Source organism: Tamandua tetradactyla, chromosome 7 (assembly GCF_023851605.1).
Source record: "Tamandua tetradactyla isolate mTamTet1 chromosome 7, mTamTet1.pri, whole genome shotgun sequence".
Taxonomy (NCBI): Eukaryota; Metazoa; Chordata; class Mammalia; order Pilosa; family Myrmecophagidae; genus Tamandua; species Tamandua tetradactyla.
In genome coordinates, this window is record NC_135333.1 from 14,817,994 (window position 1) to 14,831,906 (window position 13,913).

At 44.3% G+C, this 13,913-nt stretch overlaps 2 protein-coding genes across 14 annotated transcripts in view; one reads left to right on the top strand and one right to left on the bottom strand.

The window, feature by feature from the left end:
• SDCCAG8 (SHH signaling and ciliogenesis regulator SDCCAG8) overlaps window positions 1-13,913 on the top strand; it is a 319,229-nt gene that overhangs the window by 295,788 nt on the left and 9,528 nt on the right. For 6 of the 7 annotated variants that reach the window (XM_077168479.1, XM_077168476.1, XM_077168480.1 and 3 more), the window contains one exon: window positions 13,480-13,606. In XM_077168479.1, the coding sequence (XP_077024594.1) occupies window positions 13,480-13,606 (127 nt within the window). Of the gene's footprint in view, window positions 1-13,479; window positions 13,607-13,913 lie in introns of those variants that run through there. The other variant, XR_013179195.1, reaches the window with a different exon arrangement.
• AKT3 (AKT serine/threonine kinase 3) overlaps window positions 1-13,913 on the bottom strand; it is a 430,706-nt gene that overhangs the window by 16,589 nt on the left and 400,204 nt on the right. The window lies entirely within an intron of this gene.

Consider the following 13,913-nt stretch of genomic DNA (forward strand, 5'->3'; position numbering starts at 1 on the left):
ACATTTCAGTACACTTTTATTTGTGGACATTGAAGTTTGAGTTTCATATAGAATATTCTCATGCCATGAAATATTATTCTTGTGATTTTACCCCAACCATTTACAAATATAAAAGCCATTTTTAAGTCATAGATCCTCCCAAAACAGGTAGTGGAGACTTCCGGGAAGATGCCCAACTAGCATGGCTTGAGATTAGCCCTGCTCCATGGAAAGATTAGAGAGGGAACAGGAGGGCAACTGAGGCAGCAATTCAGGAGGGTGGCTGCCCTGGGAGAGCCTTCTGCACCATGTGCGGCAGCCCTGGTTGCGGAGGCTGAGGAACCGAGAGGCAGAAGGCTAGAGTGTGGCGCCAAGGCATGGAGCCCAAGGGAGTGCATGGACTGAAGTGCAGAACTAGGAAGTAAGCCAGGCCAAGTTCTTTGGGGGTGCTACCCTCACCATAACAGCCCCTTGACCAGTGACTCACCCCACACCCCACACACCTGAACCCCATCACCTGCTCCCACTGCCCGTGCTCCAGGCACCCCCACCCAACCAGCCTCCGGTGCATGTACCTGCCCCTCACCCCCACCCCAAGTGCAGCCCAAATCACCTCTCGTGCACAACTCCCAAGCACAACATCCCCCTTCCTGTTCCCTGCCAACTGTTGCTAGCGCATAAAGGTTGTGGGCACTAACCTCCCTACCTAGGCTACCCCCAGCCCCCGCCCATAACCTCATCCCACCCTCCCTGAGCTCAGTGAATTCCTTTACGGCACTCCCAGGCCCATGCATGCACACGGGCCCCCAATCACGTCATTCAGCTCTGAAAACTGCACTTTATAGCAGTCCTAGAACCATGCATGTACACAGCCTTCAGCCTCACTTTCCAGCTTTGAGAAAGTGCCAGATGACAGCTGCCCCCAGTCCACAAAGACATAATGCTGACCTGCTGCCACAGCTCTATGCATGTGCACAAAGGACCCCATGCTTTAGACCAGCGCACACCAGGGTTATGCCCCACCAGACCGGTACACCTGCATATGCATCAGGGTAACATTCCCAACCTGTGCCCATACCTGCCCTGAAACAAATCATGTGTCCTGCTCCCTCCAGTACAACCATCCCTCAAGCAAGGCCTTAGATGACTGAAAGAAATCAACTCCCAAAGTAAATCAGTCAAGATATTTACATGTAACAAAGACAGCAGAAGATCACTAAGCATATCACAGTGCAGACACATATAGCCCTGCCTAATGACCAAATTAAAACACCAGAAGAGACCCAGACATTGGAACCACTAATTAAATATATTCATACAACTCTACTTAATAAAATAAGTGGGATAACAAATGACATTAAGGTGATCAAGACAGTAGAAGAGTACAAAGAGGAATTTGAAAGAATAAATGGAAAAATAGTGGAAATCACAGAGATTAAAGACTCTGTTGACCAAATAAAAAAACATACTAGAGGCATACAACACCAGATTAGAAGAGACAGAAGGAAGAATAAGTAATATAGAAGACACATAATGGACTTCAAAGATTCAAAACAGCAAATGGCAAAAAAGATGGAAAAAATTGAATGGGAACCCAGGGAAATGATGGACAAAACAACGTGCACAAATCTAAGAATCATTGGTGTCCCAGAAGAAGAGAGGAGTAAAGGACTAGGAAGAGTAGTTGTGATATAATGGGGGAAAACTTCCCAACCCTCATAAAGGACATAAATATACAAGTCAAAGAAGCCCAAAGAACTCCAAACAGAATAAATCCACATAGGCCTTCCCCAAGGCACATACTAATCAGTCTGTCAAATGTTGAAGAGAAGCAGAAAATTCTGAAAGCGGCAAGAGAAAAACAATCTACGACATACAAAGGAAATCATATAAGACTGAGTTCACATTACTCAACTAACACCCTGGAGGTGAGAAGGCAATGGTATGATAATTCAAGATCCTGAAAGAGAAAGACTTCCAGCCAAGAATTCCATACCTAGCCAAACTGTCCTTCAAAATTGAGGGAGAGATTAAAATTTTCACAGACAAACAAATCCCGAAAGAATCTGTCAACAAGAGACTGGCCATACAAGAAATACTAAAAGGTGTTCTGCCTGCTGAAAAAAAAAAAAAAGACAGCAGAGAGAGGTCTGGAGGAGGGCACAGAATTGAAGAGTACCACTAAGGGTAAGTTAAAGAATACAAAAAGAAAGAGAGAAAAGAATATATAGATCTGACAAATAAAATAAAAAAGATAAGATGGTGGAATCAAGAAACACCTTTTCAGTAATAACATTGAATGTTAACAGATTTAACTTACCAATTAAAAGATACAGATTGGCAGAATGGATTAAGAAACATAATCCAGCTATATGCTGCTTACAAGAGACTCATCTTAGACACAAGGATACAAATAGATTGAAAGTGAAAAGATGGAAAAAGGTGTTCCACGCAACTTGTAACAAAAGAAAGCAGGAATAGCTATACTAATATTGGACAAAATAGACTTTAAATGTAAAGACATCATAAGAGACAAGGAAGGACACTATACACTAATTAAAGGGTCAATTCACCAAGAAGATATAACAATCATAAATGTTTATGCTCCCAATCAAGGAGATCCAAAGTACAGGAGACAGACATTGGCAAAACTGAAGGCAGTTGTTTCAATAAAGACAGATGTTTCAACAATGATAGTAGGAGACTTTAATACACCACTCTCCTCTCTAGATAGAACAACCAGACAGAAGATTAACAAGGAAATAGAGAAGTTAAATAACTTGATAAATGAATTAGACCTAACAGACATATATAGGTCATTGCACCCCAAAGCACAAGGTTATACATTCTTCTCTAGTGCTCATGGAACATTCTCCAGGATAAATCATATGCTGGGACACAAAAATAGGTCTTTATAAATTTAAAAATATTGAAATTATTCAAAGCACTTTCTCTGATCACAATGGGATGAAGCTGGATCTCAGTAACCACCAAAGAATGAGGACATTCACAAATAATGGAGATTAAATAGCACACTCTTAAACAACCAGTGGGTCAAAGAAGAAATTGCTGGAGAAATCAGTAGCTATCTGGAGATGAATGAAAATGAGAATACAACTTCTTCAAACTTACGGAGTGTGGTAAAGGCTGTGCTGAGAGGGAAATTTATGGCCCTAAATAATAATAATAAATGTCTATATTAAAATAATTATAATAATAATAATAAATGCCTATATTAAAATAATAATAATAATAAATGCCTATATTAAAAAATAAGAAAGAGCAAAAAGTGAGGACTGAACAGCAAACCTGGAGGAACTTGAGAAAGAACAGCAAACTAACCCCAAGGCAAATAGGAGAAGAGAAATAACAGAGATTAAAGCAGAGATAAATTAATGGGAGAAGAAAAGAACAATAGAAAGAATCAATAAAACCAAAAGTTGGTTCTTTGAGAAAATCAATGAAATTGATGGGCCGCTACCAAGACTGACAAAGAATAAAAGAGAGAGGATGCAAATAAAATCAGAAATGAGAAGGGGTGCATTACCACAGATCCTGAAGAAATAAATTATAAAAGGATACTATAAACAACTATGCAACAACAAATTAGGCAACTTAGATGAAATGGACAAATTCCTTGAGACACACAAACAAACTACACTGACTCAGGAAGAAACAGAAGGTCTCAGCAAACCAATCACAAGCAAAGAGGTTCAGTCAGTTATCAAAAATCTTCCTACAAAGAAAAACCCAGGGCCAGATGGTGTCACACGGAAATTTTATCAAACCTTCCAGGAAGAACTAACACCAATCCTGCTGAAACTTTTCCAAAAAATTGAGGAAAAAGGAACTCTACCTAACTTATTTTATGAAGCTAATATTTTTATACCAAAATCAGGTAAAGATGCTATAAGAAAGGAAAACTACAGGCCAATTTCCCTAATGAACATAGATGTAAAAATTCTCAAAAAAATATTAGCAAATCGCATCCAACAGCACATTAAAAGAATTATACACCATGGCCAAGTGGAGGTGTATACCAGGAATGCAAGGATAGTTCAACACAAGAAAATAAATTAATGTAATACAGCACATTAACAAATCAAAAGGGAAAAATCACATGATCATCTTGGTGATGCTGAAAAAGCATTCAACAAAATTCAGCATCCTTTTCTGATAAAAACATTCCAAAAGATGGGAATTAAAGGCAACTACGTCAATATGATAAAGGAAATGTATGTGTGGTAGTTAGGTTCAGGTGTCAACTTGGCCAGGTGAAGATGTCTAGTTCTGTTGCTGTGGACATGAGCCAATGGCATGTGGAGCTCATCTTGCTAATTATATCTGCAGTTGGCTAGGAGGTGTTCCTGCTTCAATGAATGATGTTTGATTTAATTGGCTGGATGTATAAATGAGAGAGCTCAACATAGCATAGTGCAAGCAGCTCAGCATACCTCATCTCAGCACTCGCAGCTCAGCCCAGGCCTTTGGAGATGCAGAAAGGAATCACCCTGGGGAAAATTGTTGGAACCCAGAGGCCTGGAGAGAAGGCCAGCAAAGATTGCCCTGTGCCTTCCCGTGAAGAAAGAACTTCAGTTGAAAGTTAGCTACCTTTCCTCTGAAGAACTATACATTTTTAACTAATTAAATCCCCTTTTATTAAAAGCCAACCCATCTCTGGTGTGTTGCATTCTGACAGCTTTGGTAAACTAAAACAATATGAAAAACCGATAGCCAGCATCATACTCGATGGAGAGAGACTGTCTCCTAAGATTAGGTACAAGACAAGGATGCCACTGTCACCACTATTATTCAACATTGTGCTTGAAATTCTAGCGAGAGCAATCAGGCAGGGCAAAGAAATAAAAGGCATCCAAATTGGAGAGGAAGAAGTAAATTTCTCATTATTTGCAGATGATATGATATTATACTTGGAAGATCCTGAGAAATCTACAGCAAAGTTACTTGAGCTAATAAACAAATTCAACAAGGTGGCAGGATATAAGATTAATGTGCAAAGAAATTAAAAAAAGAAAAAAAGAATGTGCAAAAATCAGTAACATTTCTTCTATACACAAGCAATGAGCTAGCTGAAGAGTCAAGGAAAAAATTCCATTCACAATACCAACTAAAAGAACCAAATACTCAGGAATAAACTTAACTAGGAACATAAAGGACTTGATCACAGAAAACTACACAACATGGCTAAAACAAATCAAAGGAGATCTAAATAGTTGGAAAGACATTCCCATACTGACATAGTTAAGATGTCAGTTCTCTCCAAGGTGATCTACAGATCCAACACAGTACCAGTCAAAATTCTAACAACTTACTTTGAAGATTTGGAAAAGCTAACTACCAAATTCATCTGGAAGGGAAAGAGACCCCAAATAGCTAAAAGCATTTTAAAAAAGAAGAACGAAGCAGGAGGATTTACACTCCCTGACTAAAACCTATTATAAAGCCACAGTGGTCAAAACATCAAGGTACTGGCACAAAGACAGAAGTATTGATCAATGGAATCAAATTGAGAGTGCAGAAATTGACCACCGAATCTATGGCCAACTGATTTTTGACAAGGCCCCGAATCCTCTGAACTGGGACAGAATTGTCTATACAATAATTGGGCATGGAAGAACTGGATATCAACAGCCAAGAGAATGAAAGAGGACTCATATCTTATACCCTACACAGAAATTAACTCAGTGTGAGATGTTAATGTTTTGTTTGTTGTTAATTTTTTTAATTAAAAAAAAAATTTTTTTTAAAAACTCAGAGTGGATCAAACACCTAAATATAAGAACTAGCACCATAAAGCTTCTAGAAGAAAATGTAGGAAAGCATCTTCAAGACCTAGTAATAGGAGGTAGCTTCCTAAACTTTACACCCAAAGCATAAGCAACAAAAGAAAAAATAGATAAATGGGAACTCCTCAAAATCAAATGCTTCTGAACCTCAAAAGACTTTGTCAAAAAAGTGAAGAGGCAGCCAACTCAATGGGAGAAAATATTTGGAAATCACTTATCAGACAAAGGTTTCATTTCCTGTATATACAAAGAAATCATATAACTCAACAACCAAAGAATAAACAATCCATTTATAAAATGGGCTAACGATATCAATAGGCATTTTTCTGAAGAGCAAATACAGATGGCTCAAAAGTACAGGAAGAAATGCTAGTTTTCACTGGTTATAAGGGAAATGCAGATCAAGACTACAAAGAGATACCACCTCACACCTATAAGAATGGCTGCTATTAAACAAACAGGAAACTATAAATGTTGGAGAGGATGTGGAGAAACTGGGACACTTATGCAGTGCTGATGGGAAAGTGTAATGGTGCAGCCACCATGGAAGACTGGTTGGCAGTTCCTTAGAAACTAAATATCGAGTTGCCCTATGACCCAGCAATAGCACTATTTAGTATATACCCAGAAGAAGTGAAAGCAATGACACAAACAGACATTTGCACACCAATGTTCATAGCAGCATTACTCACAATTGCCAAAAGATGGAAACAAACCAAATGCCCATCAACAGATGAGTGGATCAACAAAATGTGGTATATACATACGATGAAATATTATGCAACAGTAAGACAAAATGACGTCCTGAAGCACATGACAAGATGGATGAGCCTTGAGGACATAATGTTAAGTGAAGTCAGCCAGACACAAAAGGATAGATACTGTATGAGTCCACTTTTATGACCAGCATAAAGGTATAATCAGAGCCTTATAATACAGAAGATAGGGGATTTAGAGATACATAGAAGGTAGAGATGGGTGAACCGTTAGCTAATGAGATTGAACTCCAGTGTAAGGGAATAGATACGAGTGAAGGTGATTCTATAGTGGGTCTAGAAGTAATATTAACTATATTGAAGATGAACAAGATTGAAAAGGGTTGTACAGACCTACGTGTCCCACTGACTCACACTAGAAATATGAATGGGCTACTGGGCACCTCCGGTGGGGAGATGGGGTTGGTTGGAGAAGCAGCACTTAGGTGATGGCACTGAGCTACTGGGACTTGGTTCCCAAGTGTTCGTTTGATTATTATACCTCAAAACTTATTTATACACTGCATATATTTTGCATGTATCACAACATAATAAAAAAATTTAAATATATGTATTCATTGCTTTCACAGTATTCATAGCAAATGAGTGTCTGAAGCATAGGACCAGAGCTGGCAGCTTGCACTGCTTCTGTTTTGCATAAGATATTTTCCCCAGCCCACTCAGATCTATAAAGTTATCTTGAAGACTTGCATATTAAAAAAAAAAAAAAAGACAGCTGGTTCTGATACTGCTTGTGGCGTGTGGCTGACAGGAACGTGTTGGACCCGTAGAGATCTGCCCCAGCCCAGCACGCACCTGACCCCCTTTGAATTGTATCTGCATCCTTTGTTTTAGGAACCTGGGCTATTTGTTCTCCTGGTAACTATTGCCCCTCCAACTGCTGAGATTCCTTGAGGTGCCTTTGTACAGGAGACCCTGTGCTAATCACTTCTCTACCCCCAACGGTTGCAGCTGCTCTTTCCCCCAGGAGTCCCCAGTTCTCCCTCAGGAATAGAAAATTATGTACCTGCAGGTCGTTAGGGAAATGGGCCCCGTGCCCCTGTTGGGGATGGCAGCACCAACCCAGGTTGGGGAATGGCCTAGAAACGCCCCTCCTCCAGCACTGGTGGCCCACTGTGCCTGCAGGGCAGGGGCCACTCTGGTTGCTTCATGGAGAGAAGGTGACCTTCTGGCTCATCAGGGCCTGGCTGGGCCACAGCTGTCCTGAGTGTCTGATGTCACAGTGCAGATACTGAGTATATCTGGGGGTCTTTGGGAAAGGAGAGAATGCCCATCTGTTACACAAAGCTAGAGGTCTTGGAATGAAGGGTCTGAGCTAGAGGGAGAGCTCTGAAATCTGATGGTTCTTTCTTTCCTGGCTGTGTGGAAACCTGTATCTGGTTTGCAGGCATGTGGTTTGCAGGCTGCTGGTGCTCCTTCCTGCAGGAGGAGCAGCTTCCCAGAAAGACTCTTCAGCCGGCCTACGAGGTGGCTGTCCCTCTTTCTCACTTGTAAATGCCTTGTAAATGAAATGGCTAAAGACAAAAAAAGACCAAAAAATCGCAAACAAAACTTTCCAGCGCTGTGATGGTAGAGAGTGGTAATGGTCCAGGCAGAGGGAGCTGCACGCGCATAGTCTTAAGGTGGAAAGCGCAGAAGGGCAGCCGGTGGCTGGAGTGCAGGAAGCCTCTGCAGAGGAGGGGATGGAGGAGAGTTGGGTAGGACCACGCCTTGCAGGGTCAGAGAAGGGGTGCGACCCAACTAAAGGTTCTTGTTGAAGTGGCTGTGGCTCCAGAACCTGTGTCTGTCTAAGAGGACCCCCACCTTAGCTTGGAGCTTATGTCCCTGGCCTGGGCCAGTGTCCTTATCTTCCTTAGCAGCTCTCCCGCCACCAGTCTGTTCCTTCTTTTTCTCAGCTAATAGTCATGCCGTCTACCTGGGAGAGGATATGGAGGCTCTCCAGCATGAACTCCCCCTGCTTCTGGCTTCTATGCCGGCCTCCATCGTGCCTCAAGGAGCAGGGTTCAATCTTGTGTCCAAGGTGCCTTCCTCCATTGGAAAGCAGGGTTTCTGCTCTCTCCTCCAGGGCTGCCGCCCCACTGTTTCAGGTCTTTTCCATCTTCTGCCACCTTCTCCTCAGCCAGGTCCCTCACCAGAAAAAGTCTCCCCTCTTCCATTGCTCTGTCAGGCTCCTCTGCCTACCTCTCTTCTGAAAGGCAGACATCGCCAGCCACCACCTCGTTGCACTCTCCACTAGGAAGCATTTCACACAGATTGGCCAACAACTTGCAAGCCTTTTCCTTCTTGACATCCAAGCTCTTCTCTTCTGGTTTCCATACCTCTTGGGATCATCTTTCTCAACATCTTGTTGACTTTTTTTTCCTCTGCCAACCTTTAAAGTCTGCTTTTTAAAGGCTCTGTCCTTGGCCCTCTTCTCTCTCACTCCAGCAGCAGTTCTTAGCCAATAGGTTGTGGGGGATCCAGATATCTGTAATTTTAATAAATTTCCCTGGCTGAAAATCTCCACCCATCTTTCCTGGGTGAATTACTGTCCCACTTTCATGGCCTAATCTTTTAGCAGTTAGAGCTCCAACCCCAGCCCTTCCCAGGCCCTACACCACAAAACTGCTCAATGGGCATCTCTACCCATGTGTACCACGGGTACATCAGACTCAACCCCAAGTCTCTTCCGCCCACCTTCTTTCTCAGTAAGAGCACCACTGTTGCCTGTGGGATAAAGGACATATTTGTCAGCCTGGCTTATAAAGTTTTACTCAGTCCCAGCATTACCTCCCCCTGTGCAGCTCTCAGTCCCTGGTCAGGCCACATGGCCCAGCTCAGAGATGCCTAGACATACCCACTGCATCTCCCAAGTGGGAATGTCTTCTCCTGGCCCCTGCCCAACCACTGCCCATTCACCTTTTCAGCCAGGTAAGCTTATCTGCCACGTAACCTCAGTCTGGTCATGTATCCTATTTATGCTTCAGTTTCCTCATCCTTAAAATGGAGATGATAGTAGCTCTTGCCTCATGGAACTGTTGTGACCACTAAAAATCTTAATAAATGATAAGCACTTAACACAGTGCCTGGCACTCAGTATGCATTCAATAGATGCTAATTGTTGTTGTGTGACAATGATGGTGATGATGATGATGATGAGCTATTTCATAAGTAGATCCTCCCCAGTCCTGGTTGTCTTATTGACCTGCCTTATGAAGCCTTTATGGCTTCAGAATAGCTGTTTGAATTCAGTGCCCATTTGTTTATAAGTCTTTCTCTCCTTAATTGGCTGGGAACCCTGTGAGTGCAGGGAACCTTTGTAATTCTTGATGTATTCCCCCTATCTACCTGAGTACTTGGCACATGAGAAGGGTTTACCAAGGAGTGGTTGGTGTTTTGAATTAGTTTGATAAATTAGCCGTTTAAAAAAATGGTTAAAAACAGCTAGGGCACTGTCTAGATTTGAATCCGAACTCGTACCATTTGCAATTAACTTTGGGCAAGTTAATTTACGCTCTCTCACCCTCAGATTTCTCAGCTGTAGAATGGGTAATGATCCTGCCTCCTAGGATTGTACAGAAATTTTAAGCAGATGATCAGCGTAGAGCACTAAGCTTAGGCGCTCAGTAAATGTGGCTATTGTCCTTGGCGGTAATTGCAACTGTGTCCGGCTGACAAAATAAACTTACGAAGTTTGTTTCTAAAACAACAAAAACAAGCACAATTACTACTATAGAAAAAAAAAACCAACTTACGATTCTGTAGAACACCCCTAGAAATCCTTCCTGGTATAGGCTGGGTTGTGCAGTATTTGGGGAGGGCTTTTCCAAAGATAACTTTTATTTAAAAGAAAAATTCATTTTCCCAGTCTTCACAATAACCTTTAAAGAGTTGCCACTGACATATTACCTTAATGAAATCCCTGTGATCAAAAATCTGGTTTTTAATTTTAATTTTTACAAATACAGGTTTGGGTTTATTGGTGTTGGTTTTCCCTTTTCCATGCCCATGACTGACTCCATTGTGGTCTGCGGGGTGACAGAATAGAGGCTGCCCCCCAACCCCCCCAAAGGGGCACCTGCTGAATGCGCAAAGCCCTTCCCAGTTCTCCGGCCAGGAAGCGAGTGAGGCCTCCTCGGGGGGCGGGGCCTCCTCGGGGGGGAGGGGCTCCTCGGGGGCGGGGCCTCCTCGGGGGGGAGGGCTCCTCGGGGGCGGGGCCTCCTCGGGGGCGGGGGGGCTCCTCGGGGGCGGGGCCTCACGTCAGAGCGCTTGCGCAGGAAAACCCTGGGCTGCGAGCTTTGTGGTCCGCTTCGCCCCAGGGGCCGTGTTCCAGGGCTCAGGGTGGCTGTCTGATCTCAGTAACTGCTGCGGCGTCTGGAACCCACAGTTTGCAGAACACTGTGGACTGAACCTCCCCTTGGTTCTGGTGACTCCACAGGAAGAAGGTCTGGGCAGGAATTGGCCCCGTTTCTGGCCCCTGGGCCAGTGGCTGGCATTTTGTGCTGGGAGAACTGGCTTTGGCTCCGCTGATGGCCCTAACCCCATCCGTTCACAGGATGTTATCCTTTTTGATCAAAGCACAGGGCAAGGAACCGCATGGAGAATGGCGGCTCCTGATGCCCTTCTTGCCGCGGAGCCTTGATGGTGTCACCTATTTATGACATATTTCTGTTCCATTCGTTTCAAGGAAGTTTGAAGCCGGGGTGTGAATAGCTCAGCAGCTATTATGCCCGTGGCTCTCTGCACACTCAGGACTTGATTGGAGGGAGAAAACCACCTAAGGGTTTAGAGAGGTCAGCAGCTGATGATTATTTCCAACTGTCTGATTCAGTGAAGCCCTTAATTGTCTGCTTCTCAAGGAAAAAGGCACTTCTCACCATCTCTGAGTCTTTAACGGGACCCACTCCCGCACTCAGCAACAGAATGAAGCTCAGCTGCTGGCTGTGTGCATCTGCCTGGCGCCCGCGTGCAGATGCAGCCCCGGCTGGCTTCCCAGCCTCGCGCCCTCCTTAGGGCAGTGATGATTCAAGAGGCAGTGCAAGGAAACCTCGGCTCAGGCTCACCTCTCTGGGGTGGTTTTGAAACCATGCACTCAGGGAAAACTGGCCTCACATAACAAGTGTGACTGGGCTGGGGTGGAAGTAGATTGTACTTCCCAAAGCGGAGATGCCCGTGGCATCACTAGAAGGAAACATTTTTCTCCCTCCCAGACCAGAGGGAGAATAAGGGGGATGAGGGGAGGGACATTTATTGTCATTATGCATTACAAAAGCAGAAAAACATTCACGAAGAATTAGATCTTTGCTGTTCTATTTGGCAACAGCCTGACTTGGGGAGCTGGGAGGATGGGCAGGGCAGAGGTGGAGGGTCCCCTCCGACTGGGGCCGGTACATCAACAGACCCGGGAGGAAGGAACTAATTAGTGTCCTTAGTCCCCACCTGAACTCTTTCTCCAGAACAAGTGGAAAGCAAGATGCAAGGGGGCAGGTATTGAATTTTGGAGGGTAAGGAGACTAAGGCTTCAAGGTAAAGGGCTTGAACGGCTGTTTGAACCTGCAGCAGCGCTGGCTCTCCACCTCCAGTGGCATATTTCTCCTGTTCCCCATCCCCTCAGCATTCAAATTTAGGTCACACAGGATTGAGAGTAGCAAAGTGCTGGGTGTGATTGCAAATGAGGAGTTGATGAGAGTTCAGAAGCGGGGACAGGAGTGAGGGCTGTAGTGGCAGGAAGTGTTGCCTTCTTGGGCATCTTGCACAAAGAAACAGCAAAATCCGTCCAAGGCTGAGAAGGGCAGGGGGGTAGGTGGTAGTGCAGCTTCAGAATTACAGAATGTCATCATTTGCAGAAGCAGCTGGGAGAGCGTGAGTAAAGTACTAGAATAATGTTGCTTCCCAGAATGCAGTTTTACCTGTCTCTAGATGCTGCATTATTTTTAGTAAACGAACTTGTCCCAATTGTAAAGCTCCAGTTTTTGTCCTTGTAAATGTCTAGTTGAGCGCAAAGTCCACCAAAATGAGGCCTCAGGAGAGCTTGAACTAAGGGCATCCTGAGTCAGCGTCAGCAAATGGAGTCCTCAAGGTCTCTGACTCGACCTTGGATATGTAGCCTCGAGTTTGAAATGCATCTTCAACTTTTAAAATCTTTTTCTTGTGAAAATACAAATTAATTTCACTGCTGATCCACGAAGACTGAAGAAGGGCATATGACATGCCCACCTTTTTGCCCAAAACAGTCTGGGTAGTTGTTCAACTCTAAGTTTCATCAAAAGCCCACATTTCCACGGGTGAGTATGCTACTGGCTGTAGAAAGCTGTCTGTGGACAAATGAGGATAATAATTTGAATGAATTAGCAAGTCTGGAGAAGAGAGCCCATCAACAGAACGACAAATTTAGGATCTTTAAAGACATCTGGTCAGCGATGCCGGAGCTTGTGATTGACTGAATGATTAATAATGGAAAACCCTTAGTTCAGTGTTTCTGCTGTCCCTCACCCACTCCCCCAGCCAGGGCCAGCATCTGCTCCAGCCTACAAGAGAAGCTTCTAGCTGAACAATGCAGGCATTTAGGGCCATCTTTGACCTCTGCTTGGGAGTTTCAGGCTTCCATATTTCTTCTCTTTATCCGATTTCTCTGTGCTTTTTATAATTGACAATTCATTGCAAGTGTTCCCAATCCCCTTTCACACTTGATACAATTTCATTAACAAACACTTACCAGGGGCCCACTGCCAGCCCAAAACTCACACCTCACAGGCTCACTCTAGGCTGTTAGCTGCTTGCATTTGGGAATCACAGTTCAACTTCAGTGGCAGCGCTCAAATACACTCAGCAACAGCAGTTTAAAGGCCTGAGGTCGGCCATGGCATCTGCTAATGTCTGAAGCCTTTTGGCCACATTCCCAAGTCCCATCTTTAATTCTGTGGTGGCTTTTTCTCCAGGCTGAGGCAGCTGGACAAGCACAGCCAGGCCACAGCCCAGCAGCTGGTGCAGCTCCTCAACAAGCAGAACGAGCTCCTCCTAGAGAGGCAGAGCCTGTTCGAAGAGGTGGAACGCCTGCGATCCCAGGTACTGTGCCAGGCCCAAGGAGGGTGAGTCCTCAGGGATCGGCCCAAAGAGCACATGGCGGTCTGCAAATGGGCCTTTCCTCTTTCCTGTTTTCAGAGTCACATTTTAAGAATAGGCTAAAACTCTCAGTGATCACTTTGGTCAGCTAATTAGCTGGGAGGGAGATCCTCAAGATTGTTGGGCACAGGGGGGACACAGGGCAGGTGTGAGCCGCGGGCCCACCCTGTGAAGGAGCTGACGTCAGGGGTGGACAGCAGGCCCCACTGTGCGTCAGCAAGCCACACTGCGCACAGGCTGGGAGGGGAGG